Source organism: Candidozyma pseudohaemuli (genome assembly GCF_003013735.1).
Source record: "Candidozyma pseudohaemuli strain B12108 chromosome Unknown scaffold00011, whole genome shotgun sequence".
Classification (NCBI taxonomy): Eukaryota; Fungi; Ascomycota; class Pichiomycetes; order Serinales; family Metschnikowiaceae; genus Candidozyma; species Candidozyma pseudohaemuli.
The window spans coordinates 281970-305778 of NW_020194445.1; the positions used below are offsets into that span (position 1 = coordinate 281970).

The 23809-nt window shown below is 48.8% G+C and overlaps 11 protein-coding genes across 11 annotated transcripts; 7 read left to right on the forward strand and 4 right to left on the reverse strand.

Moving 5' to 3' along the window:
• Positions 1 to 1661: 1661 nt before the first annotated feature.
• Positions 1662 to 2282, forward strand: C7M61_003959 (uncharacterized protein; the record flags this gene model as incomplete). Its single annotated transcript, XM_024859289.1, has 1 exon — positions 1662 to 2282. One exon carries the CDS (start codon positions 1662 to 1664, stop codon positions 2280 to 2282), a length of 621 nt encoding a protein of 206 aa, XP_024712591.1.
• Positions 2283 to 4159: 1877 nt separating this feature from the next.
• On the forward strand, positions 4160 to 5080 carry C7M61_003960 (uncharacterized protein; the record flags this gene model as incomplete). The annotated part of the gene is made up of 1 exon (XM_024859290.1): positions 4160 to 5080. One exon carries the CDS (start codon positions 4160 to 4162, stop codon positions 5078 to 5080), a length of 921 nt encoding a protein of 306 aa, XP_024712592.1.
• A 1138-nt stretch (positions 5081 to 6218) lies between these two features.
• C7M61_003961 (uncharacterized protein) lies at positions 6219 to 7271 on the forward strand (the record flags this gene model as incomplete). Its single annotated transcript, XM_024859291.1, has 1 exon — positions 6219 to 7271. One exon carries the CDS (start codon positions 6219 to 6221, stop codon positions 7269 to 7271), a length of 1053 nt encoding a protein of 350 aa, XP_024712593.1.
• Positions 7272 to 7299: 28 nt separating this feature from the next.
• C7M61_003962 (mRNA splicing protein) lies at positions 7300 to 8950 on the reverse strand (the record flags this gene model as incomplete). The annotated part of the gene is made up of 2 exons (XM_024859292.1): positions 7300 to 7318; positions 7341 to 8950. 2 exons carry the CDS (start codon positions 8948 to 8950, stop codon positions 7300 to 7302), a joined length of 1629 nt encoding a protein of 542 aa, XP_024712594.1.
• A 369-nt stretch (positions 8951 to 9319) lies between these two features.
• Positions 9320 to 10714, reverse strand: C7M61_003963 (uncharacterized protein; the record flags this gene model as incomplete). The annotated part of the gene is made up of 1 exon (XM_024859293.1): positions 9320 to 10714. The coding sequence occupies one exon, from the start codon at positions 10712 to 10714 to the stop codon at positions 9320 to 9322; it is 1395 nt and encodes a 464-aa protein (XP_024712595.1).
• Positions 10715 to 11991: 1277 nt separating this feature from the next.
• Positions 11992 to 12450, forward strand: EGD1 (Egd1p; the record flags this gene model as incomplete). The annotated part of the gene is made up of 1 exon (XM_024859294.1): positions 11992 to 12450. The coding sequence occupies one exon, from the start codon at positions 11992 to 11994 to the stop codon at positions 12448 to 12450; it is 459 nt and encodes a 152-aa protein (XP_024712596.1).
• A 498-nt stretch (positions 12451 to 12948) lies between these two features.
• ADE4 (amidophosphoribosyltransferase) lies at positions 12949 to 14553 on the reverse strand (the record flags this gene model as incomplete). The annotated part of the gene is made up of 1 exon (XM_024859295.1): positions 12949 to 14553. The coding sequence occupies one exon, from the start codon at positions 14551 to 14553 to the stop codon at positions 12949 to 12951; it is 1605 nt and encodes a 534-aa protein (XP_024712597.1).
• A 1113-nt stretch (positions 14554 to 15666) lies between these two features.
• C7M61_003966 (DEAD/DEAH box helicase) lies at positions 15667 to 18463 on the reverse strand (the record flags this gene model as incomplete). Its single annotated transcript, XM_024859296.1, has 2 exons — positions 15667 to 17246; positions 18187 to 18463. The coding sequence occupies 2 exons, from the start codon at positions 18461 to 18463 to the stop codon at positions 15667 to 15669; spliced, it is 1857 nt and encodes a 618-aa protein (XP_024712598.1).
• Positions 18464 to 18550: 87 nt separating this feature from the next.
• On the forward strand, positions 18551 to 21694 carry RIA1 (GTPase; the record flags this gene model as incomplete). Its single annotated transcript, XM_024859297.1, has 1 exon — positions 18551 to 21694. One exon carries the CDS (start codon positions 18551 to 18553, stop codon positions 21692 to 21694), a length of 3144 nt encoding a protein of 1047 aa, XP_024712599.1.
• A 117-nt stretch (positions 21695 to 21811) lies between these two features.
• On the forward strand, positions 21812 to 22837 carry C7M61_003968 (uncharacterized protein; the record flags this gene model as incomplete). Its single annotated transcript, XM_024859298.1, has 1 exon — positions 21812 to 22837. One exon carries the CDS (start codon positions 21812 to 21814, stop codon positions 22835 to 22837), a length of 1026 nt encoding a protein of 341 aa, XP_024712600.1.
• A 529-nt stretch (positions 22838 to 23366) lies between these two features.
• Positions 23367 to 23729, forward strand: C7M61_003969 (uncharacterized protein; the record flags this gene model as incomplete). The annotated part of the gene is made up of 1 exon (XM_024859299.1): positions 23367 to 23729. The coding sequence occupies one exon, from the start codon at positions 23367 to 23369 to the stop codon at positions 23727 to 23729; it is 363 nt and encodes a 120-aa protein (XP_024712601.1).
• Between the last annotated feature and the right edge of the window lie 80 nt (positions 23730 to 23809).

Consider the following 23809-nt stretch of genomic DNA (forward strand, 5'->3'; position numbering starts at 1 on the left):
TTATTCTTGGGTAAGTGACGAAATAAGGCGAGTGCCAGAATTAGCAATGGCTGCGAGAAATGGCTGCGAGAAACGATATCTCGAAAAGCTCGGTCAGCCCTGAATACTCTTCAACCATAAACTTTCAAAACAACCACAGTCTGGTTCTAGAACCAAAATTTTACTGAATCCATCCTTCATCAGCTTAAAGTGCCTGCCCGGATTAGTCACTGCCTGCTTCGCTCAGTTCAGCCACCTGCTAGCGACGGCTTATCCTCCAGCCTCTGGCGCAGCCTCACCGACCACAAAATCGCCTTTTCAGCCGTTTCACCACCTCACCACCTCAAAAAATATCTTCGGCAAATCGCAAAATCCTCCACTCCCCAAATCGTCACAATCCCTCCGGGAAACGCGATTCCTGAATGCTGAGGACCCACCGACCCACCAATCAAAGCACTGTGGCGGACGATCTCCAGCCAGATCCAGACGGATCTTCTGCACCAACCCCCATTTCACCTAAAAAGCTCCCCTTTCAGCCCAACGTCACCTCCTTTTCACACTTTCGGAAATGCAACACGGCCTCCGCTTCACCGTGCCAGACAATACCCAGACAATGTTCAATGTCCGGCTGTCAATGCCGCTGTCAGTTCCAGGCCCCGACTCTAGAATCCCTGGTTTGAATTTCAACAGCATGCCCGGCGTGACCGTATGGTACCATTCCAATTCCGTACGTTTCTCTGCATCTTCTGTGCATTGCACCCACTGCGATCTTTAGCAACCATGCCCTGCACTGGTGGACGCTCCAGCACTTTTTCATGTTCACCTGCACAGCCAGACCATGACCACACCGAATAAACGCTGTACCTCGACGCGTGGGACAACAAGGAGCTGGCCACCAAAAGATGAAGCCTTTCAATTCGTAGTTTAGGTTTCGACTCAGCTTTAAACTTAGACACGAGCCCTGCAGTTCCGGATTTTCCACAATTTTCACCGCGCCAGACCAATGGACATCCACATTCCCCATCACTTCCAAACGTGCAATACGGCCACACGGCCGGGGATTGAAAACTGCCTCCAAAACCGCCTATTCTCCATCGCGTCCTGTTCTCAAAATAGCAGCACCTCTCGTCTCGGCTATGCTGCCGTCGTGGTGTTGAAATCCGTTTTCTCAGCCCTGCGCACTCCCCTATTCTGGACCCTAGACCGTAATGCACCGTAACGGCACCGTAACGGAACCAAGTACGAGATTGGTCGGTTTTGCCAAAATCACGTTTCTCGTCCTGGGTCCAAGAAAAGAACGCCCACTGCCTCGTTTTCTGTCGTCTCCACAATACCTGTCGCCATTGTGGGTTCTTCTTCCCTCCTCCATTGTCCTGGACCTCAGCACAGTTGCTCCTGGTTCCTGGTCTTGGCTGCGAAACGAAAAAGATGGTTTTATGAAATCCACGATGATGCCGGTGAATCAAGAAACCCCTGGCTGAGCCACCTCATCATCCCGAAACCTCTTCCAACCTCTTCTATTTTTAAATCATATCCAACAGCCCTCCGGCTATTATCCTTCTTTGGGCCGGCCATGCAGAAGTGTCTCATGCAGCAACCGCGCCCCGCGGTGACCCGGCTGGGGTATATAAGAAGCCCATTCGCAGCCATTGGTCCTCTCCAAACCATCTATATCTTATATCATGGCTGATCTTATTTCTGGAATCGGAGGCATCGTCGACACCGTCACCTCGGGCGCCGTGGGCGCCGCCACTGCTCTCACCGGCAACGCCGTCTCCATCGGTGAGCAAATCACTTCTAGAGGTGGCCAGTTTGCCACAGACGTGACTTCTGGTGCCGTTGGTGCTTTCGGCACTGTCACTTCTGGCGCTGTGGGTGCTTTTGACACTGTCACCTCGGGTGCTGTTTCCCAGGCGGACCAGATCACTTCGCGTGCTGGTTCTGTGGCTCTGGGTGCCGCCACTGCCGGTGCCTCTGGATCCTCGAGCGCTTCCACCGCTCTCTCGTCGCTCAATTCCGAGCTCAACTCCTTGAGCAGCTCCTTCGTTTCGGGCGCTTCTTCTGTCGCTTCCCTGGGCTCGGCTGGTGCCTCTTCTGGTGCCTCTTCTGGCTCTTCCTCGGCCTCCTCCAGATCGTCTTCTGGTTCCGCCTCGGGCTCTGCTTCCACTTCGGGCTCTTCCTCGAGCGGTTCTTCCTCGTCTTCTGGCGACAGCGCCGCTGCTGGTCTCGACATTGCTGGCTCGTGGAAGAAGAGCGCTGCCGTTGCTGCTCTTGTCGGCTGCTCCTTCCTTTTGTCCTTGTAGACGTGACGACAGACACTTAATATGAAAATGAATAAAACGAACTGAACGGATGGATTGTAGGGTTGACGCGTCATTGTAGTCACAATATGGGGCACGTTATGGGGAATCCATAGTGCGGTAGTTGGATGGACCTTGTAATTTTTCAGCCCATTATGCTTGAATTTCAACTGAAGAATTGAGTGAATTTCAACTGAAAGATTGAGTGAATTTCAGGATTCACAAATCCCCATATTGTCGAACTTCCGCTAAACTCCACCACACCTGACGTGGTTTCGATTTCAGTGATATTCCCGCTTATTGCGCTTCAGCAAGCTTCCATTAATAACCAAGTAGCATTCAGTCGATTCACTTTTCACACTGGCGGTTTCTGAGCGGTGGCTCCATCTGAAATCGCTTTTTGTTCAGACAGTAAAATCCCGGAAAACCACACTTTCACTTTATCGCCCCAATCGGTATCCTTCTCTGGTTCCTGCGCCAGTGACATATCCTGCCAGGAACCCACAGTTTCTCGAATTGCAGCCATCACGCGGCAGACAGAAGTACCCCATAAACCAAAACCTCAATTTCAATCATTTTATAGCATTCTTCCTCTCAATTAGATCCTTCTTTTGACCTTCATTTACTCCAATCTTCCTTTTTTATCACTGGACCCGGGTCCTCAACCTGCCAAGACGCTGTGGTTCCGCCAAGTATAAGTATCGATCCGGTGGATTCGCAGCCACCATTCCACCGCGGTCTAGAAAGCTAAGCACGGATGCGGGATACGTGAATCGACCGTGACAGAATAGGGGAGACGAGACCCGAAAAGAGCCAGACCCACCGTGTCTCCTGAAAGCCACCACATTCACGGTGACAGCGAGCGGCTGACCCACCTGGGCCAGAATCCATCGACTATGCTTTTGAATCTAGAAGCTAATCGAAGGCAACAAGGCAATAAAGCAGCAAGGCAATCACTACGAGAGGAAAATACATTCAGATTTACAGCACCGCCCATCTTGGCCAGACAGCACCGCCCATCATGGCCTGAAACCAGGGAGAAATGGCTGCAACTGGCTCCACCAAGTCATGGCTGCAAACCGAGACCCGAGACGCAGCGATCGCTCGCCGGCTTCCATGACGCAATAGGCCAACCAGAAACGGCTCCGTGGATCCGATTTGCAAATATCACAACTCTGCGCCTCCTTGTCGATTGCTGGATCCTCCATGGGCCGAGTACTGCTCCTGCATCACTTACTCCTCAAAGCGAAAACACAAATATCCAGCATCCGCGGCCTCCACACACCGTTGGCTGTGTTCTAAGCCAGACCCACTCTGCCGGAAGGACGGCGAGAGCAACCCTTGCTCCCATGGGTTTTATTGGATTTTTAGAAAGAATAGGATTAACTAAAAAGAAGGGAAATTCTTCAGGCGGAATGCGCTAATTTGTCTAATTGGGTTGGTCGCTTTGGCTATGCTCGTCCAAATTTGGCGCCGTTTCTGGAAAATATCACCGCGAAAACCCTGGGATTCCTGGCTCGAACGACACAGCCTAGCACTCGCAACGTCAGAATATGACAATCTTTTTTTGGCGCGTTCCCCTGCGCCAGGGGCACAGATCGAGCGCGAGATCCGGCAACCTTCACAACATAGGGTTTTGGAGTAGGCAAAAAAGATGGTGAATTTATAAAGATATCAGCAAATTTTGAGTCCATTTAAAATCCACCACCTTCAATTTCCCTGCTTCATCCCCCCATCAACTGACGTCGTAGAGTGCAGACGCTGGAGCGGCTGTGGGCTGTGCGATATGCAGACTGCATCATATGGCCATGGCTGCAAAACTGCCAGGCACAAACTATATAAGGCGGCCGTTTTTCCCACCATTTTCAAATTCCACAACCATGGGTTTGAACGCTATCAACTACGAAATTTCCGAAGCCGCGGGCGCCGCCCCCGCCCCTACCGCCTCCTACCTCGGTGTGGGCTCTGGCTCTAACGGTCAGGCTGGTTCTGATTCTGGCCTTGGTGGTGCCGGTGGTGCTGGTGCTGGCGATGCTGCTGCCTCTGGTGACACTCTTGCTGCCTCTGGTGCTGCTGGCATTGGCTCCCAGGCTACTGCTGCCGCCGAGTCTTTGGTTGGCGCTGCTTCTGGTGCTGGTGCCTCTGGCGCTGCTGCCGCTACTAACGGTATTGCTGGTGCCTCTGGTTCTGCTGGTGCTCCAGGTGGTGTTGAGTCCGCTGTGGCTGGTGCTCCAGGTGCCGCTGCTTCTGGTGCTTCTGAGGCTGGTGCTTCTGGCGCTGCCGCTGCTTCTGGTGCCGCTGGTTCCGTGACTTCTGGTGCCGGTGCCGCCGGTGCTTCTGCTACTTCCGGTGCTGGTGCTGCTGGTGCCTCCGGTGCCTCTGGCGCTGCTTCTGGCGCTTCTGGTGCTGCTTCTGGCGCTTCTGGCGCTGCCGGTGCTTCTGGTGCTTCTGACTCCGCTGGCGGCATTGCTACCTTGTCTGACTCTGAAGAGAGCGGCTCTGCTTCCTCCGGTGGCTCTTCTGCCTCTGGTTCTGGTGGTGCTGGTGGTTCCGGTGCTTCTGGCTCTGCCTCCGCTTCCGGCTCCGGCTCCGGCTCTTCTGCTTCTGGCACCAAGTCTGGCTCTTCTGCCTCTGGTTCCTCCTCCGGCTCTGGCTCTGGCAGCTCTTCTTCGGGCTCCGGTGGCTCCAACTCCAGCTCTTCGGGCAGCTCCGGTGCCGGTGCTGTTTTCGACCTGGCCTCCTGGAAGAAGGGTGCCGCTGTGTTGGCTATTGTGGGCTGCACCTTCGTTTTCAACTTGTAAGAGTACTAGAAAAATGTTTATAAGCCGGGCTTAATTGAACTATAATGATGGAACAAGTGTAGACGCGTCCTCCTCTGAAATCGTATCTTTACACCTATTCGGATGACTCCCTCAAACGCTTGAGTCGAAGCATTCTTTCCAACGGAATTCGGATATAGAGCTTTTCAGGGGTTTTCTTGCTTTGCGGCTTTTGTGGGGCATTCCGGAGTTTCGACGCAGGTAGTCTTATATGACTTGAAGTCGGCTTCTGTGACAGAAAACGGTGCAGCGGCTGAAAGGCGCCATTTGAACTTTTCATGTTTTCCACCCCTTGGTGCTCTTTCTTGTGATTTTTGATTGAGAAGCTAATATATAGCTTCTTTTGGTTCTCTGGAGTGTTGGTTTCGGTGTTCCTTTTTTCAAGTTGAGGCAGTCTCTTAGCACAAGCTGTAGTAGTAGTCTGAGCGGTAGCCATGGCGAAGGTGTATTTCTTTGAATTTGTTTCAGTGAGCAGAGTAATAGCAAATTATAGCGAAATGATAGCGAAATGATAGCAAACAAAGAGGAATAGGAGTAGTGAGGAGAGTAGAAGTGTTGGTTGGTGAGGGTGATTTCACAAACGGTAGTTGCAAAAGTTTCCTATTTTTGGAAGAACGTGAGCTTTTCAGGAAGAAGACCCCCAGACCTCAGGAATATTATTGAGTACAAAATAAATGATAAATGGAGGTTTTGACTTTTGCTAGTGCTTTTGGTTTGTGGAGGTCTCTCACGAATAGGCTAGTAGTCTCTAAATAGATTTGACATTACAGTGATGCTGTTTTTCGGTACTTTTTCATTTCGCTTCTCGAATTATACTTCCAAGCTCTTGCTTATGCTCTTCGCTGGAAGAAGTAATGACCATTTCAATATGCGTAATTGACATCGTCCATGCTCGTTAGACGCTCTTATCAACGTACACATGTATCACCATCACGGCAATACCAAAATCCAACATTGTCTTTTCTCAAGAAAATTCTCATCTTCTGTGAATCCCAGATTCCTTTTCCCAATTCCATGGATGTTGTTCATCACCTTATCGCCCATGTCCCTGGTGATGCGCAGTTACCTGCATTGAGATGAGCATCACCATCTTGCAACTACTCATCCTCCAGTTTCCAACATGAATCGTCCCGCTAGAGTGCAGGTCAATCCGGATGATATACCGGACGACGACAAGCCGCCTCAGACCGGTCACACTTTCAATATCTGGTACCTCCAATGGGCCGGAGGTGATCGATCTTCCAATGTTACTCAGCGACTGAAGACTCGAGTCAAGATCCTGGAGGACTCCGGATACACCAGGGCCAAGGACGGGAAACTGCCCCTTTGTTTGTTTTTCGCCCGTGGCTGCTGTTATAAGGGAAAGTCCTGCCAATTTTTGCATAGACTACCGCTTCCAACAGACCCAGCAATACCGTCACAGGACTGTTTTGGCAGGGACAAAACAGCGGACTACAAGGATAACATGGGTGGCGTGGGGCTGTTCAACAAGGTCAACAAAACGCTCTATGCTGCAGGACTCCACGTCAACGATGAGATCGAGGAAACTCTTGCCAACCAGTTCGGGGAGTTTGGTTCCATCGATAAGATACGTGTTTTAAGGAGCAAAGCATGTGCGTTTATCTCCTTCAAGTACGAGCTGGAAGCACAGTTTGCCAAGGAGGCCATGGATGGGCAGACTTTGGATGGTAATGATACCTTGACGGTGAGGTGGGCCAACGACGATCCAAATCCGAATGCACAACAACTGGCGAAGCGGTCAGCCGATGACGCTGCGTTGGATACGGTGAAGCGTTTGCTAGCGGAGGAGCCCAAGAAGAGGAAAACGCAGCCCTCTCCAAAGAAGAAGCCATCCAAAGAGGAGCCTGTTGCATCTGAAAAGGAGGAGATAGTCGAGGAGGAGATAGTGGAGGAGGAGCCAACCAATTCCCGAAGGCTTCTAGGCACCGCAAGATTGGCTGCGCTTGGGAAGTTGCAGAAGTCTGGAAAACCCAATAGCGCCGATAGTGCAACAAACGGTGGAAACGACGCAAACACCTCCAACGCATCACCATCCAATGGAGCATCGTCCAATGGAGCACCCAGCATAAAGCCGGATTTGGATTCACCTGTCCAGGCTACATCAGCATCTCAATCGCATTTTGGGGGTTACGCTAGTAGCGATGAGGACTAAGCAGAGGTGAGAAACCTAGTTGCTTCCCTCAACCAGTCTGGCACGCGCTTGCCGCCCCTGCTCAAAAACTTCTTGAGCTCTATAAAAGTATCCTTATCGCCGTCGTCAATGAAGGTGTAACTGGCACCATGCTCGCCTGCACGGCCAGTACGACCAATTCTGTGAATGTACTCTTCGAATTTGTTGCTCATCTGGAAATTGACCACGAGCGAAACGTGTGGAATATCGATACCTCTGGCTGCAACATCTGTGGCTATGAGGATGGAGGCAGCCTTGGAACGGAACTTCTCTATAGCGGTTTCTCTGGCCTCCTGGGATTTCGAACCGTGGATGGTGACCACGTTTTTGAGGTTTTTGTCTGCCAAATCCTCGGCCAACAGCTCAACCACTCGTTTATAGTTAGCGAAAATAATGACAGAAAAGTTTGGGCCCTTCTTGTGCTTTTCCAACACTTGGACAAGCTTTTGTAGTCTGGTCGCATCGACCTCCTGTTTGTCTGAAAGTGCTGGACCCACGTATTCGAATTGCTGGTCGATGGTGTCCACTAGCTCGTTGGCGTTGCCAATAAAGAGGAATCCCGGATCGACCAAGTAATTCTTCGTCATTTTCTCAATAGTCGGCGTGATCGTTGCAGTGAACATAACAGTAGTTCTTTTTTGAACTCGCAAAATCCTCAGATCAATACTCTGTTGTAGATGTTCGTTTGTTGGCAAGTACTTGAGGATTTGGTTAAGTGACTTTTCAAAGCCCATATCGATCATCTTGTCTGCTTCATCCATGGTCACATGGTAGCATTTGTCGAGGCTAATGATTCCACGCTCGAGCGAATCAACAAGTCTACCGGGCGTAGCCACCACAATGTGAACCCCGTTTCTGAGCGAATGAATGGTCTCCTCGTACTTGTGTCCACCAATGATCGTGATAACAGAGAGATTCAAGCGATCGGCAAATTTCTGTGTCTCCTTGGCAATCTGAAGGGCAAGCTCTCGAGTAGGTGCCAATATGAGCCCTAGCGTCTTGTTGCTATTGGCTTCCTGGGTGTGTTCGTGTTTCATGTACTCAGACTCGATGTTCAAGATGTACAGTAGAAGCGGGATCACAAACGCTAGCGTTTTACCAGAACCTGTTTCGGCCACACCCACCACATCCCTGTGTCCTAGCACAAATGGCAATGCAGCTCGTTGAATAGGCGTGGGTTCCTTATACTTAAGGTGGTTGACTAGTATATCCAACACACTTTCGGGAATTCTCGAGTCCTCGTTCCAGAATCGTAGAGGAAGATCAATGTCTTTTCCCTTGCTTGATATGTTGTAGTCGTCTCTGAAAATACGCCAGTCTCGTGCTGTCATATCTACTAGAGCCTTCTGGGACCAGTGTTTCTCAGGTATAGCCTCAGTCAAGGGTCTAGTGGGCTCGACAGTCACCAACGGCAGGTAATTGGCAGACGTGTCATCTTCGTCGTCCCAGTCGAAGTTGTACTTTGGCGCTTTCTTTGCTTTCTTCTCCTCCGGTTCTGCTTCTGGTTCAGGCTGGCTTTGTATAGGTCTTTTTTTCTGGACGGAAACCGCTGGAGCTGACTTTTTCTTCAATTGTAGACGCTGCTTTTTCAGGAGAAAACGAGGTTTTCCTGCCTCCTCGCTTTGCTTGATCAAATCCTCCACAGAAACTGGCCGTGACATGGATATCTAGTTGTAGTTGAGATCGATGGGTGCGAATAATGTGGGGCATCACCAGAACGAGATGAGCTGGGGTAGAGAAAAAAAAAACAAAAAAATCATGATGAAGTTGTATTCTCATGAATCTCGAAGTGAATCCTAAGCTGATTCCCCATTTGCCTGATTTTGGGATTCAATTGGTGAAAAACTTCATATGTCTGCAAACCATTATGGTCTAGGTTACCTCAATACTGTAGCTACCTTGAAGCATCTACAATCTTGTTTTTGGATAGAGGTATCTTTGTTGTCTAGACGAACGTCCTTCATCGGTTTGACATCATTAAGCTTACATTCATACAATCAGCCTCTATCATCATGGCATTAATAAATAGTCTAGGTCCGGCGCTTTCTATAAAAGGCAGCGACGACAATGATCACCACCACGAGAAACAACGCAAGCGGGCCGGTCACACCAAACGTGTGGTCGTAACACTTGTACCCTTGGTTGCACACAAGCTCACCGTTCTCCACCTCAGAGTGTTTATCGTAGTTGTATCCAAAGAACTTTGTGAATACAGTGAGACCAGGCACCGTCGAGGAGTACATGATTCCCCAAAGAAGGGAATAGTTCTTCATGGAGAAGAGGTCTGCAATAATTGCCGGCAACGACGTGAAGCCAAAGCCGTAGGCGTAACCGATAAGCGAAGAGATGAAAGCCAAACGGATGTTGCACAGCCAGATCAGCAGCGAGTATTGCTCGATAGGGAAGATAAGTGCAGAGTGACCAGCACCCATAAGCACAAGAGCAAGCACAAGCACCGAATGACGTTTCCAGCCATGGCGGTTCACAAGGTAATCGGCAAAAGGACCTGAGGTAAGACGTCCTATAAAAGAGCCGATAGCAATGACAGACACATGGAGAGCCTGGAGAGAGCTGAAGGAAGGAATATCAGCGACATTCTCCGCCTTGATTTGTGCGTGTGTGAAGTAGTAGTGGATAGCTTTGAGAATGTAGCCCACTGAGTAGATGTACATCTGGCCAAGGCCCTGGAACACGGCGATAAGCGCAAAGTGGGACCAGAATACACTGTGAGTCAAAATCTCCTTAAGCTCGAGGTGGTGGTAAGGGCCGACAGGGGTAGCTTCTGGGGCCATTCTAGCTGGTTCACCCACAGGGCCCTCTGCTTCGTCTAAAAGCTGAGAGAATTCTTCTCCAACCTTCTGGGGCTCATGGCCAGGAATACGGATGAACATGACTCCCACAAACTGCATCACAAACGACGAAACGGCCAAAACAAGGAGAAACGCTCCCACGTCGCCATGGAGGATGTGAGAACAAACGAACGAGTACAACAAACTTGCGATGGCAAACAGCGCTATAGGCACGCTCTGCGCCAGTCCCTTCCATTTTGGAGAGTTCACCGTGACCGCTTTTATCGCTGCAAAATAGCTAGCGGTAGAACCAGCTCCAACAAGGAACATCGCCAGTACAAGCATCCAATGAGCAGCATCCTCGCCCAGTAGATAAAGCGAACGAAGCCAGTAGTAACCAGACGAAACTAGCAACCATCCGCTGGCCACAGGGTACTGAGAACCGTAAGTGTCGGTGACATAACCTCCTATCAATCCACCCAAAGCGGAACCCACGGTAGCGGAAATACTTAGGTTTGCGGCCAGCGATGAGTCAAGGTGGCATTGTGCTGCGAGCTGAGGCCCATAAACAGAATAGACAAAAAGGGCGCCTGAAGAAAGGCCCACGGGGATGGAGGAAGCAATAACCAGAGCCATAGCGGAATTCGACTGGATGGGTGATTTCAGCACTGAGTCGGGTGTGGCGGTTTTATTTTGACTCAGTTTATTGCTGAGAGTTGAGCGTTCAATTTGAATGAACTATATGTGGTCTGAACGATATGGACCTATCCTTGTGAAAATTGTAGAAAGAAGTGTGGTTGTAGTGATAGAGCGCGCCGTTGATTATGAGCAACGAGGGGTGGTGTGGATCAGAGTCAGAGGAGGGGTCCGTTTTATGAAGAGGTTTTGGATTTTGACTGAGTTTTTTGGAGTTTCGGGTGGAAAATAAATGTTGTTTGTTTGGTTGCAAAACGGTTGCCAAGCGTGGTGCATCGTGAGGCTTTTCTTGAAGTCTATTTACGGGGTCTCTGCAAGGAGGCCGAAATTGCCGACACGACAGGTTTGGGAAAAAGTTAAGATGTTATTTTAAAATATAGCGTGTTAGATTGACCATAGTAGAGAGAATTTGGATTTTGAAGATTGTGTGGAGGGAATTGCTGGTATGGTGGAGAAGCAAGCACACACCAGGGAATTCAGGTTGTTTGATAATGCACAAATATCGTACAGCTTCTTTGATTTTTACGACACCTCACACTAAAGGGGTACAGTAAATGGAGAAATATACGATTTCAGTCTTTGGGATTGAAGAAATCAGCCAACGGTGTTGAATTGTGGGGTACCAGTGGTCTCTAAAGGTCCAGATTCCTCATAATATATGCCTTCCATTCTATTTAATGGATTCAATTGTCGGCTTTCATCTTCGATCTAAGCTTAATTCTGAGTTACCGTTCTGAATTATCGGTGAAAGGGTGATGTCGCTGGTGTCTGACAGTGTAGCAATTTGCAACCAAAATGTCGCGACAACAGAGGTCGATCAACTCGCCCCACAAATGTAAATTTTTTCAAAGCATTGGCCTCTTCACATTACGTGGTCTCTCGATTCATTGTTTTTGCGATCAATTTTTGAAAAGAGGGAGCTTCCATTTATAATGGCTGGCTAAACCGTCATGGGACACTATCCTATCCTGCAAATCACACTTACCTTCAATTCCCTCCGCCACACACTCTCACTACCAAAACAAAGAAATCCATCACTTCTTCAGCAACCGGAAACCCCAAATCTCTTGCCAAAATAAAAATACACCCCGGAGCAAGGCAGACGACCGGCTATGGATGGTCCGTGGTCACGTGACCGGTTTTCACGGTCGTGCGCATCCATGGTGTCGAGAAAATTTCAACGCTTCCAAAAAACCCACCAATCTCTAACCCACAGAATGCCAATTGATCCAGAGAAGTTAGCCAAGTTGCAAAAATCCAACCCCAAGAAGGTTGGTGGTGCCAGAGTCAAGGCCAAGAAGGTCGTCAAGGAGGTGGACGACGTCAAGCTCGTCGAGACCTTGGGCAAGTTGAAAGCCACTAAGGTCGAGGGTGTCGAGGAAGCCAACTTCTTCAAGGACAATGGCAAGGTTTTGCACTTCAACAGAGTCGGTGTCCAGGCTGCTTCCCAGAGCAACACTTTTGCCTTCACCGGTTACCCCCAGGAGAAGGACATCACCCAGTTGATTCCAGGTATCTTGCCTCAGTTGGGTGCTGAGAACTTGGAGGCCTTGAGAAAGTTGGCTGAGCAGATCCAGGGTGGTAAGGCTCCTACCGAGTTGAACGCCGGTGCCGAGGGTGCTGACGAGGACATTCCAGACTTGGTTCAGGGCGAGAAGTTCGACGATGTCGAGTAAGGAAGATGTACATACGAGGTGCAGGGCCACGGGCTCTGGCGTAGCATTAATTCACGAGATGCAGCATGGAGAGATTGTAGAAGGTGTTGGAGGGGAGTTTTGGGTTGTAGGTGGGAGTCGTAGATCGCTTAGCGAGTGATCAGCAGTACAATGGGCAATGGTTTGAATGGAACTCGGTTGGGAAGAACGAGGGGAGTTATGGTGATATATTGATTTTTGACTGGATGGCAATTCTGCCTCTGCAAAGCCGAAATAAGTATTTGGACAGTATGCTTTGACTAATGCTTCTCGGCGATCTATTGGCTCGTAGGGCTGATCACATAATGGTGATTTTGCAACCACAAAGAGGCCGTAGCTTTCACTGAAAATTTCAAATTTCAAATACTTCCTCCAAATCTGTCCACTTGAAATCTTCCCTTGACATCTTCCCTTCAAAGCTACTGGAGCTTCGTTTCCATACTACACCTTCTCTACTCAAATGCTCATTAATTACAAATCCTATGGGTTGTGGTCGCCGGCGTTATGTATCGAGATGTCCAGCTCAGCCTTGACATCCACAAGGTCCAGCACATCAATGCAAGCGTCCACGCTCAAACCCTTGGTGACCTCCTTCAAACGCTGGTTCTGCGCCCGGATCTTCTCCAACTCCTGGATGTAGTTGTCCTCTGGACCGGTGATGTACTGGCCGGTGAAGACACCCACCTCGAATGTCAGCGTCTTTTCGCTTGTGCAGCAGTCAACCAAGTCCTGAAGATCCTGGTAGAAAACATTGTCAGCGCCAATGACCTCGGCAATCTCCTCTTCCGTTCTGTCGAATCCCACAAGCGCCTTGGTGTCGGCCAAATCAATACCGTAGATGTGGTTGAAACGAATTGGAGGAGCACAAGAGGCAATCATGACCTTCTTGGCGCCGGCCTCACGGGCCATCTGGATAATCTCCTTCGAGGTGGTACCTCTAACGATGGAGTCGTCCACCAAAAGCACGTTTCTGCCCTTGAACTCGGACTCCATAGCGTTCAACTTTCTTCTCACACTCAGGCGTCTTTCCTGCTGGTTGGGCATAATGAATGTACGGCCAATGTATCTATTTTTGACGAAACCCTCTCTGTAAGGAACGTTCAAGGAGACAGCACACTGCAAAGCAGAGGTACGCGAGGTGTCTGGAACAGGAATCACCACATCGATCTCACCCAAAACGTCGTGGTTGGGGAAGCTCTTTCTAATTTTGGTGGCCAAACGGTTACCCATCTCGATTCTGGATCTGTAGACGGAAACGCCGTCCAACACGGAGTCGGGTCTGGCAAAGTAGACGTACTCAAAGATATCTGGCGAGAAGATCTTTGGCTCCACAACCTGTCTGAATTCGGGCTTGTTGTTGGCGTCAGGCGCCTTGGGGATGATGACGGCCTCACCGGGGCCAATGTCTCTAAACTTGTTGTAACCGTGAGCCTTCAAAACCACAGACTCAGAAGCAAGCATGTAGTCAGAAGAACCATCCTCGTTCTCTCTCTCACCAAACAAAAGCGGACGGATACCGTTGGGGTCACGGAAACCAATGACACCGTAACCGGCAAGCATGGCGGTACACGAATAAGCGCCTCTCACAAACTCCATGGTGGAGGTCAACGCAGCAAAGAGATCCTGGTTGTTCACACGGCTCTTGTTGGACTTGTCCAACTCGGAGGCAAAAATGTTCAACAAAAGCTCCGAATCAGAGTCCGTGTTGATGTGTCTGTGCACGGTCTCGTCCAAGTACTTCCTCAACTCGCTGGAGTTGACCAAGTTACCGTTGTGAGACATGCAAATACCGTAAGGCGAGTTGACGTAAAACGGCTGGGCCTCGCTGCCGGCACTGGAGCCAGCAGTAGGGTATCTCAAGTGGGTGATACCCATGTTGCCCACCAAGTTGACCATTCTCAGCTGGGTGAAAACGTCTCTGGCCATGCCGTTTCCTTTGCACTGGTAGAAACGGCCTCTGGCTCCACAGGTGACGATACCTGCAGCGTCCTGGCCTCTGTGCTGGAGGAACATGGCGCCTTCGAAGAGCTCGGAGGCGACATTGTTCTTCTGGTTCGCTAGCACGACCGCCAATATTCCACACATGTTAAGAAGAGATGAGCTGAAGAGATGAGACGGAGTCAGAAGTCGCGAAAACCTGGAGATGAGGGTACAATGGAAAAAGCGGTGAAAAAGAAATCCGCCGTTTTTGTGCAGCCTTTGATGGGATTTCTGTTTTTTGGAATTTGGTTTCGAAATGTTGATTGAAAATATCTTCTTTTTTTAATGTTTTGGGCCCCTTCGTGGTGGGTCGTTGACTGTTTCGCAGCCGTCTGGACCGAATTAGCCAGCCCAGATAAATTACATAATTCGCAGCCACACGGTCAGATATCGCGCTGAGTCAGTGGACGGAGGTTGAAAAATCTTGACAACTTGTTTTATTTCAATATGATGAGTAATGCTTCTTGGGTCGGCCGGACCGTTCATGTGGCTCTTGACCGTGAATAAGCGGCATGCTGAAAAACGGTTTTTTCAGGACCAATAGTAGCGGAGAAGTTAAAGTCTATGACAAGTGCCACAAAAGCTCCAGCTTGTGACATCAGGCGTTAAAAGCATTATATCAAAGTATTCTAGTTAATGTCAACGATCAAAGCATCCGTCTACAACGCTGAAAATGAAATAATAAAACAAAACTATGAAATGAAGACACCATATGAATACAACCCAAAATCGGATGTCCAGTGATGTGAAAATAAAATCTATAACTGGAGCGGAACATCCCAAACAAAGCATCAGGTAAAACTGAAATCGTAACTCGTTAATGTAGGCACAGGAAAGTGAATGCAACTGGTAAGTTGTGAATGACTTGTGTTGAACTGGTCGGCATGGCCGGCCGGCCATGGCCCGTCGTTATGTGAACATGCTAGTTTCTTGACAGTAGACTCGTGCTGTCATCCTGTGAACCATCGATTCTTAGATACGTTTGTAATGCGCTTTGGGGGACTCTCCAGGGTGGAGATCGAGGCTAGTAATTGCCTGGGAGAAGATAAACTTTTTTTTTTTTTTTTGTATGATTTTTTTGATTTTTTTCTCTTTTTTTTTTTTTTGACTTTTTAATTCGTAATTGATTCTTCGCATGTGGATCGTCAGCTCCCGGTGTCACTCTAAATCCTTGACACCATGTATATTCAAATGGGATTGACGAATAGCTTAGGCCGTCTATTGTTTCTGGGCCTGGCCATTGAACTGCTGTGTGTGACCGTTAAATTGAGGTGGTCCTTGCATGTGGGGTGGGTAACCGTATTGCGGTGGGAACTGACCGTACTGAGGGTATTGGGGCATGCCTTGTGGAGCCTGCTGGCCGTTAAATTGATGGCCCTGTGGTGGCTGTTGAGGCTGCTGCGGCGTCTGTGACTGCTGTTGTTGCTGTGGGATTGGTGCTTGTTGGAACTGCTGAGGAGGGAGTTGTTGTGGGATACCTTGTGGCACACCTTGAGGGACTTGTGGTTGACCCTGGTACTCGTAGCCGTTCTTTCTGGAATCCTTGGTCTTGGGCAACTCGTCAAGCTTGAAAGGCTTAGGGATTGTCTCCTCGTTCTCGTTAACGTAAAGGGACTTGTCGATGTTGGCTGGAATAGGCTTGATCTCAGTGCCCAACTCTTGCTCGATCTTGTACAAGTTGTATCTGTCATTCCAGGACATCAAGTTGATGGCCAAACCCAAGTGGCCGAATCTTCCTGAACGACCGATTCTGTGCAAGTATGTCTCGGCAGTCTTGGGGAAGTCAAAGTTGATGACGACGTTGACAGCTTGCACATCGATACCTCTGGTCAACAAGTCGGAACAGACCAAGTTACGGACCTTGCCCTGTCTAAATTCGTGGAAAACCTTGTTTCTGGCGGATTGTGGCATTTTAGCATGGGAGTAGTAACAAGAGTAGCCCAACTCCGTGATCTTTTTGGCCAACAACTCGACTCTGTTGGTGGAGTTACAGAAGATAATGGACTGGTTGATTTGCAACTTGCTGAAAAGAGTGTTCAAGCAGTGCAACTTTTGCTTTTCCTCAACGAAAGCGTAGAATTGAGAAATACCTCTCAAGGTCAACTCGTCCATCAAGTTGATCTCATAAGGCTTTGTCAAGTGCTTGTCCATGAAAGACTTGACGGCGTAGGGGAAAGTAGCGGAAAATAAGAGCGACTGTCTGCCAGCGGGGAAAAATGAAAGAATTTGTTCAATGACGTTTCTGAACTCTCTCAGCAACATCTTGTCGGCCTCATCCATAACGAAAAGAGGGCATTCAGACAAGTCGGCGATATCTCTCGAGGCCAAATCCAAAACACGGCCTGGGGTACCCACGAGAACGTGGACGGTTTCGTTCAATCTCAAAATGTCGTCTTGCAAGTTGGTACCACCGGTGGTCACCATGCACTGAATGCCCAAATGCTTGCCCAAGGTTCTGACGACCTGGGAGGTCTGCAAGGCCAATTCTCTGGTGGGGACAAGGATCAAGGCCTGGATTTTATTAAGCTTAGGCTTCACTTGTTGCAAGGAAGGAATCACGAAAGACGCGGTTTTACCCGTACCATTCTTGGCTCTAGCCAAAATATCTCTGCCTGCAAGGGCCATAGGGATGGACTCTTCTTGAATTGGGGAAGGCTTCTCGAAACCAGCTTCAAAGATGCCCATTAACAATTCTCTCTTCAAGTTGAAATCCTCGAAAGTTTTGCCGTGTGTCGTTAACACGTCTTCTGTTTGAACTCTGGTGTCCTTCGCAGGAACATTTAGGTTGGACTTCCAATCTGACATTGTGTGTGGGGGCTTATTATATGAATTTAGGTGTAGATGAGAATCGAGGTGGTGTTCGTTGAAATCTTTCTATAAGGTGGTGCGTGCACGCCCTTGACACCCATACACCTGGACCAAAACCAGCCCCCTAAGGGACTGTTATTCCATGTATGTGGTGAAATTTTGGGAATTTCTTGAAATTTCAATGCTAAGCTTTTAAGCCTTTTTGTGGGTTTTTGTTTTTTTCGAATGTTTTGAACAAATTGGGATAGGGAGGGTGGCTGCGAAAACCTTCCTTTTGTCTATCTCTAAGGATAAGGGCTTAGAGAAGATCTGTTTATGTTCCGTTGTTCATGGTGGCAAATAAGGTGAAAATTGGTTGATGGCGTGAGTTTGAGCTTTTACAGTTGTAGGGATTGATTTTGAATTTTGGTTTTCGTGGTTTATGATTTTCAACTTTTACGGAAAGTACTCACGGATCCGAGATTTTTCACCGGATAGATGATGGATACCATAGTTGCAAATCCACAAAAAGCCAAAATATCGTTTGAGCCATTGATCTTGCAATATCTGAAGAAATCTTACCCTTCAATTGAGCTTTTGATTTCAACCTTTTTGAAATCGACTCAACGACTCGGTGTTGATGGATTACATAGATGATCCACATTTGTAACCAGTCTTGACGGAAGGTCTCGAGGCCACATCCTGATCTCATCTTATTTGACCATTCTGAACTCTTGATTCCTTACCTCATGACTTTCAATCCTCAATCCTATAGCTGTTAGCTCTTCATGTACTCTCACTCTCAAACCTCCACCACTCAGCTCTACATCGACACCACCTACCCTGACCGACTTCCCGGTAAATGTCCATTCTCTATAACTCTATTTCAATCCTCTTCGAACACCTCCACATACCCCAGGTAAACCACACCCTCTTAAGGCCCTCATTCACCTCCATCCTTCCATTTCTTCACACCGTCCATAACCTCTCCATCGGGCTTCAGCAAAAAGTCAATCATCTGCTTCTCCACACCGGCATTCTCAAGCTTCCGGCGCATCTGCTGCATCACAGCCTGCTCGTTCGTTCTGACTAGCACCTGCTTCCTTACCATCTCATCCTGGCTCAAGTTGAACGGATAGATGCAACTTTCACTGACACAAGCCAAAACGGCAACTTCCGGAGAAAGGAGATTCTGCCGTAGCTCCGAGCAGCACAAAGGGCAAATCATGTAAAAAACGTGAAAGTCAGACCCTGGTGTGTAGCAAGTAGATGATGAGCATCGCACTGCGAACTTAGTACTACTGATACCACCACCATGAAATTATCACCAGAAAAAGTCCGGGACTTGCAGAGTTCCACGGCCAATGTCCGGAATATCTGTATTTTGGCACACGTGGACCACGGAAAGACGTCTTTGAGTGACTCTCTCTTGGCCACAAACGGAATCATATCACAGAGAATGGCAGGCAAGGTCAGGTACTTGGACTCCAGAGAAGACGAGCAACTAAGAGGCATTACCATGGAGCTGTCGGCGATATCGCTATATTTCCGGGTCATGAGGAAGAAGGAGGGTTCGGAGGAGGCCGAGGTCAAGGAGCATCTCATCAATCTCATTGATCTGCCTGGTCACATTGATTTCTCCTCTGAGGTGTCTACAGCCTCTCGTTTGTGTGATGGAGCTGTCGTTTTGGTGGATGTTGTTGAAGGCGTTTGCTCTCAGACGGTCAATGTGCTTAGACAGTGCTGGGTGGACCGTTTGAAGCCGCTTTTGGTGCTCAACAAGATGGATAGGTTGATCACGGAATGGCAGTTTTCGCCACTCGAGGCATACCAGCACTTGCTGCGGCTCGTCGAGCAGGTGAACTCTGTAATTGGTTCATTCTACGCTGGCGACCGAATGGAAGACGATATGAAGTGGAGAGAGGCTGGAGCGGAAGGCGAGTTTGTGGAGAAGTCCGATCTGGATCTATACTTTTCGCCTGAGAACAACAATGTCATTTTTGCTTCTGCCGTAGACGGCTGGGCGTTTTCTATCAACACTTTTGCACGCATATACCTGGCCAAACTAGGCTTTTCCCATGCAGCCTTGTCCAAGACGCTATGGGGTGATTTTTACTTGGACATGAAGAACAAGAAGGTGATCCCGGGGCTGAAGTTGAAACCTTCTCAATCCTCGCTCAAGCCGCTTTTTGTCTCGTTGGTGTTGGAACAGATCTGGAATATCTATGACGCCTGTGTTTTGAATAGGGACGACGAGAAGCTCGAGAAGATCACCACCAAACTCGGCTCCAAGCTTTCACCTCGCGATTTACGTTCTACAGACTTCAAGGCGTTGCTTAATCTGATTATGTCGCAATGGATACCCTTGAGTCATGCCCTTCTTGGTGCTGTGATTGAATACTTGCCCAATCCATCTGTTGCTCAGGAGCTGAGAATGGAGAAGATTTTGGATGAGTGCATCTACAGTGCTGTTCCTGAAACGCCGAAGGAGGAATTGCTTGATGCTGGGTTCAAGAAGGCCTTAGAAGCTTGTGATTCGAATTCAGCGGATTCACACACCCTTGCATACATTTCCAAGATGCTCTCGATTCCCAATGCTGAACTTCCTAAGGAAGCTACTATTGTTCCAAGTGCCGAGGAACTCCAAGAAAGAAGCCGAAAGGCTCGTGAAATTGCCAAAAAGGCATCCGATGCTGCTGCTGCTTTGGCTGATGCCCGTTTGGAACAAGAAGACGGTGGTGAGATCTACCTTGAAACCAAGCCAGATCAGTTCCAGTGGGAGTTCGAGGAGGATCCCGATGAAGAGGAGGAAACCGAAGTGGAGAAGGAAACGCTTGTTGCGTTCACCAGAGTTTACTCCGGTACTTTGTCTCGTGGTCAGAGAGTTTGTGTGGTCGGTCCTAAATACGACCCAGCTTTGGGCAAAAACCACCCATCCAACATTGAGCAGCTCCGTGAGGATGTTGAAATCCAGGACCTCCTTTTAATCATGGGCCGTGAGTTCGTCAGAGTCGACTCCGTTCCGGCTGGAAACATTGTTGGATTGGTGGGTTTGGGAGACCTCGTGCTCAAGAACGCTACCATCATGTCAGAGGTGCCTGAGGAGAAACCATACCTTAATTTTGCATCCACAGCCACCTTGATCCACAACAAGCCTATCATGAGAGTGGCTATTGAGCCAGACAATTTGCTTAAGTTGTACAAGCTCGAGAAGGGATTGGAGTTGCTCACCAAGGCTGATCCTGTTCTTGAGTGGTACATTGACGATGATTCCGGTGAGCTTATTGTCTGTGTAGCTGGTGAGCTTCACCTTGAAAGATGCCTCAAGGACCTTGAAACTCGTTTTGCACCTGGATGTGAAGTGGTTATCAAGGAACCTGTCATTCCATTTAGAGAGGGCTTGAATGCTGATGCTAAGCCGTCAATCACTAAGGAGGAGCTTGAAAACGATAGTGAGGCTGAAGAGGAGGAAGTTGAAGAAGATGAGGTCGATTTGCAAATTGACGTTTTCCCGTTGCCTGATGAGGTGACCAGCTTTTTGACAAAGAGCGAGATTGAGATCAAGGAGTTGGTGAACTCCAGGCTTTCCAACAACCCAGAGGATTTCGAGAAGCATGTATCCTCGTTCCACGAGAAAATGGTCGCTGTTCTCGAGGAGCATCCTCTTCCTCGTGAGGTGCTCGATATCTTCAAATCTGTGTCGGCTTTTGTGGACAACATCATCAGTTTTGGGCCCAAACGAGTTGGTGCTAACGTTTTCGTGGAGGCACCCTCGAATGGCCAGCAATTCCGCAGAGCCTTAGCTAAAGAGAATGAGGAGGCCAAACGATTCGAATTTGAGTCTAATGTTTTAGGCGGTTTCCAATTGGCAATGCACGAGGGACCACTCTGCTCTGAGCCTGTTCAGGGCACAATTGTGGTTCTTCAAAAATCCTACAGACCAGATACCGAGGAGGTTTTGCTCAACTTGGCAGGCAGAATCCTCAAACAGACCAAGCAGCTCATCCACAAGGGATTCCTTCTCAATGCACCAAGGCTCTTCCTTGCCATGTACACCTGTGAGATCCAGACTTCGCCAGAGGTGCTAGGCAAGGTGTACGTTGTGATTCAAAAGAGAGGAGGATCCATTATTTCCGAAGAGATGAAAGAGGGCACACCTTTCTTCACGATCAATGCTCGAATTCCCGTTGTTGAAGCATTCGGTTTTTCCGAAGAAATACGTAAAAGAACGTCCGGCGCCGCAAGTCCCCAGCTTGTTTTCGACGGCTTTGACATGCTAGACATTGATCCGTTCTGGGTGCCTCATACTGAAGAGGAGCTCGAAGAGCTCGGAACATTTGCCGAGAGAGAAAATGTCGCCAGAAGGTACATGAACAACATCCGAAGAAGAAAGGGACTTTTCGTTGATGAAAAGGTTGTCCAGAATGCCGAGAAGCAAAGGACCTTGAAAAAAGACTAAATAGTATATTTCTCAACACAGGTAGTTGATCCTCCATCACGGTTGCAAATGTGCGCTGCGCACCTGAATAAAAAAATTAACTAAGAACAGAAATCCCCATACTTAAACCAGACACTTATGAGTACCAAAGAGGCCGTTTCCGGCCCGCATAAAACACCAGAGAAGGCTCTGGAAGCACAGCGAAAGCTGGACACGCAGAGAAAATTGGAATTCATCACGATGGTCAGGCGAAACATGGAGAACAGAAAGATGCAAGATCCAAGCAATGGCAACTTTCTGCCGTTTCCCAAGGAAGAAAACCCGTTCAAAATGGGCTTTGGGCTCGAGGAAATCAAGCTAATAAAGCAGGAGATGGAGAAGATGATCCTGACAATTGGCCTCAAGGATGTGGTGAGTCTACGTGATACAGATGAGATCATGAAGCTTCAGCAGAAGATCGCCGAGGTTGAAGCAGAGAGACAGAACGAAGGGGGTTTCTCTCTTTACGGCACAAAGGACGAAGAAGGGCTCCACGAGTGCAACATGGACGAATACGAGGACTACGAGGATCTAGAACAGGACGACTACGACATTGGCGAAATCCAGGGTGATCCCGAGTTTCTGTACGACTACGGCCCTACGCATCATATTGAGGTGGAGCTTTCGGACGGACCGGCGGGAGAACACAGAAATAGAGACGACGAACCGTCGTGTGAGTTCACGTTTGAGTACGACCGAAACGGCAAGCTTGTGCCCACATACTGCAACGTGGAGGAGCAGCTTCGTTTCATGAACTTGCGAGAAAAGCAGGGCCGTGTGGAGGCGCCCGTGGAGGAGACGGGGAAGAAAAAGAAGAAGAAAAGCAGCAAGAAGAAGAAAAAGGCAGCACAGGCGCCCCAGCGCAGCATCGACGAAAACACAGGGTGCCTATTTTGTCAGTACGAGGCATTTTTTGGCGTCAAGCCTGTTCATATGATGCGGTGGTACGACCAGAAGGTGATGAACGAGGAGAGACACCGACAGAAGGTGAGGGAGAAGCTTGAAAAGGCCAAGCTGCGGGCGCTTCGGAGGCAGCAGCCTGACTACCATGAAGAGGTGCAAGACGATGCCGAGGACCTGGACGGCAGCCGAACCACCGTCGTGGACCAGGGTAACGAACACTAACTTATATAACGATTAACGAATGTCCAAGGACCAGGAGGGTGTAGTGGAGGCGATTGAGCGATGAGGGAGATCATTGAGTGATGAAGTGGAGACGAAGATGAAGCTGTGGTTGTGTGGAGTGGGTGTTTGTGAGGTATTAGTGCTTTGGTAAGTATATGAGTAGCTCTGAAGTACTTAGAAGTTCGGACAAAGCCAGTGCTTACAAATACTATCTCCGTTAATTGAAAGACTAGGCCTTATTTGTTAACTTTAGTATTTCATGCCATCAACTGCCAATTAGCGTTGGAACTATAAGCATCAATCAGCACAGGCTAGTGGGACCAGTGGGAATACCAAACACCAAATACGATATTTCAATCAACCCATCCTCCCAAGAGCAATTGAGGCAAAAACACACGTCCTACCATGTTATCATCATAAACACCTTCCTTTTTATTACCTGTCTCTTACCACCCGTAATCGACCTCCACCAGCTTTGCACCCATTTGGTGCGAATATCAACACCAACTACACCTTCTACAAATAAACCATGTTTGCCAAATCCGCCACGCCGGCCACACCCGTGAACAGACCCAAGTCCCACATCAACGACTCCGTCACGTGGGTCAAGGAATGGTACAATCCGCTTGAATACGGCTCTGGCGGACCTGCTTCTTTGAAATTGAAGGGCTGGGTCAAAACGAACGCTGCCAGTGCTGAAAACGCTGCTCCTGACGTCGACCCTGCAGGATTGTTGAACTTGGAGGCCAGCAAGTACTTGCAAGATCCTGTTGTGGTGGAGGTTGTTCAGGAGGTGCCTGAGGACCCCGAACAGAACAAGGACTTGAGACTGGCCTTGAGCATGGACAAGAAGGACGACCAGATTTCGTCGCTTTCGGGTTTGGGCATGTGAAGAAGACGGAGCTTGTGTATATTAGGAATAAAATTATCGTTACTGTGCTGTAGGGATGATGAATGCTTGGGGGCTTGGGA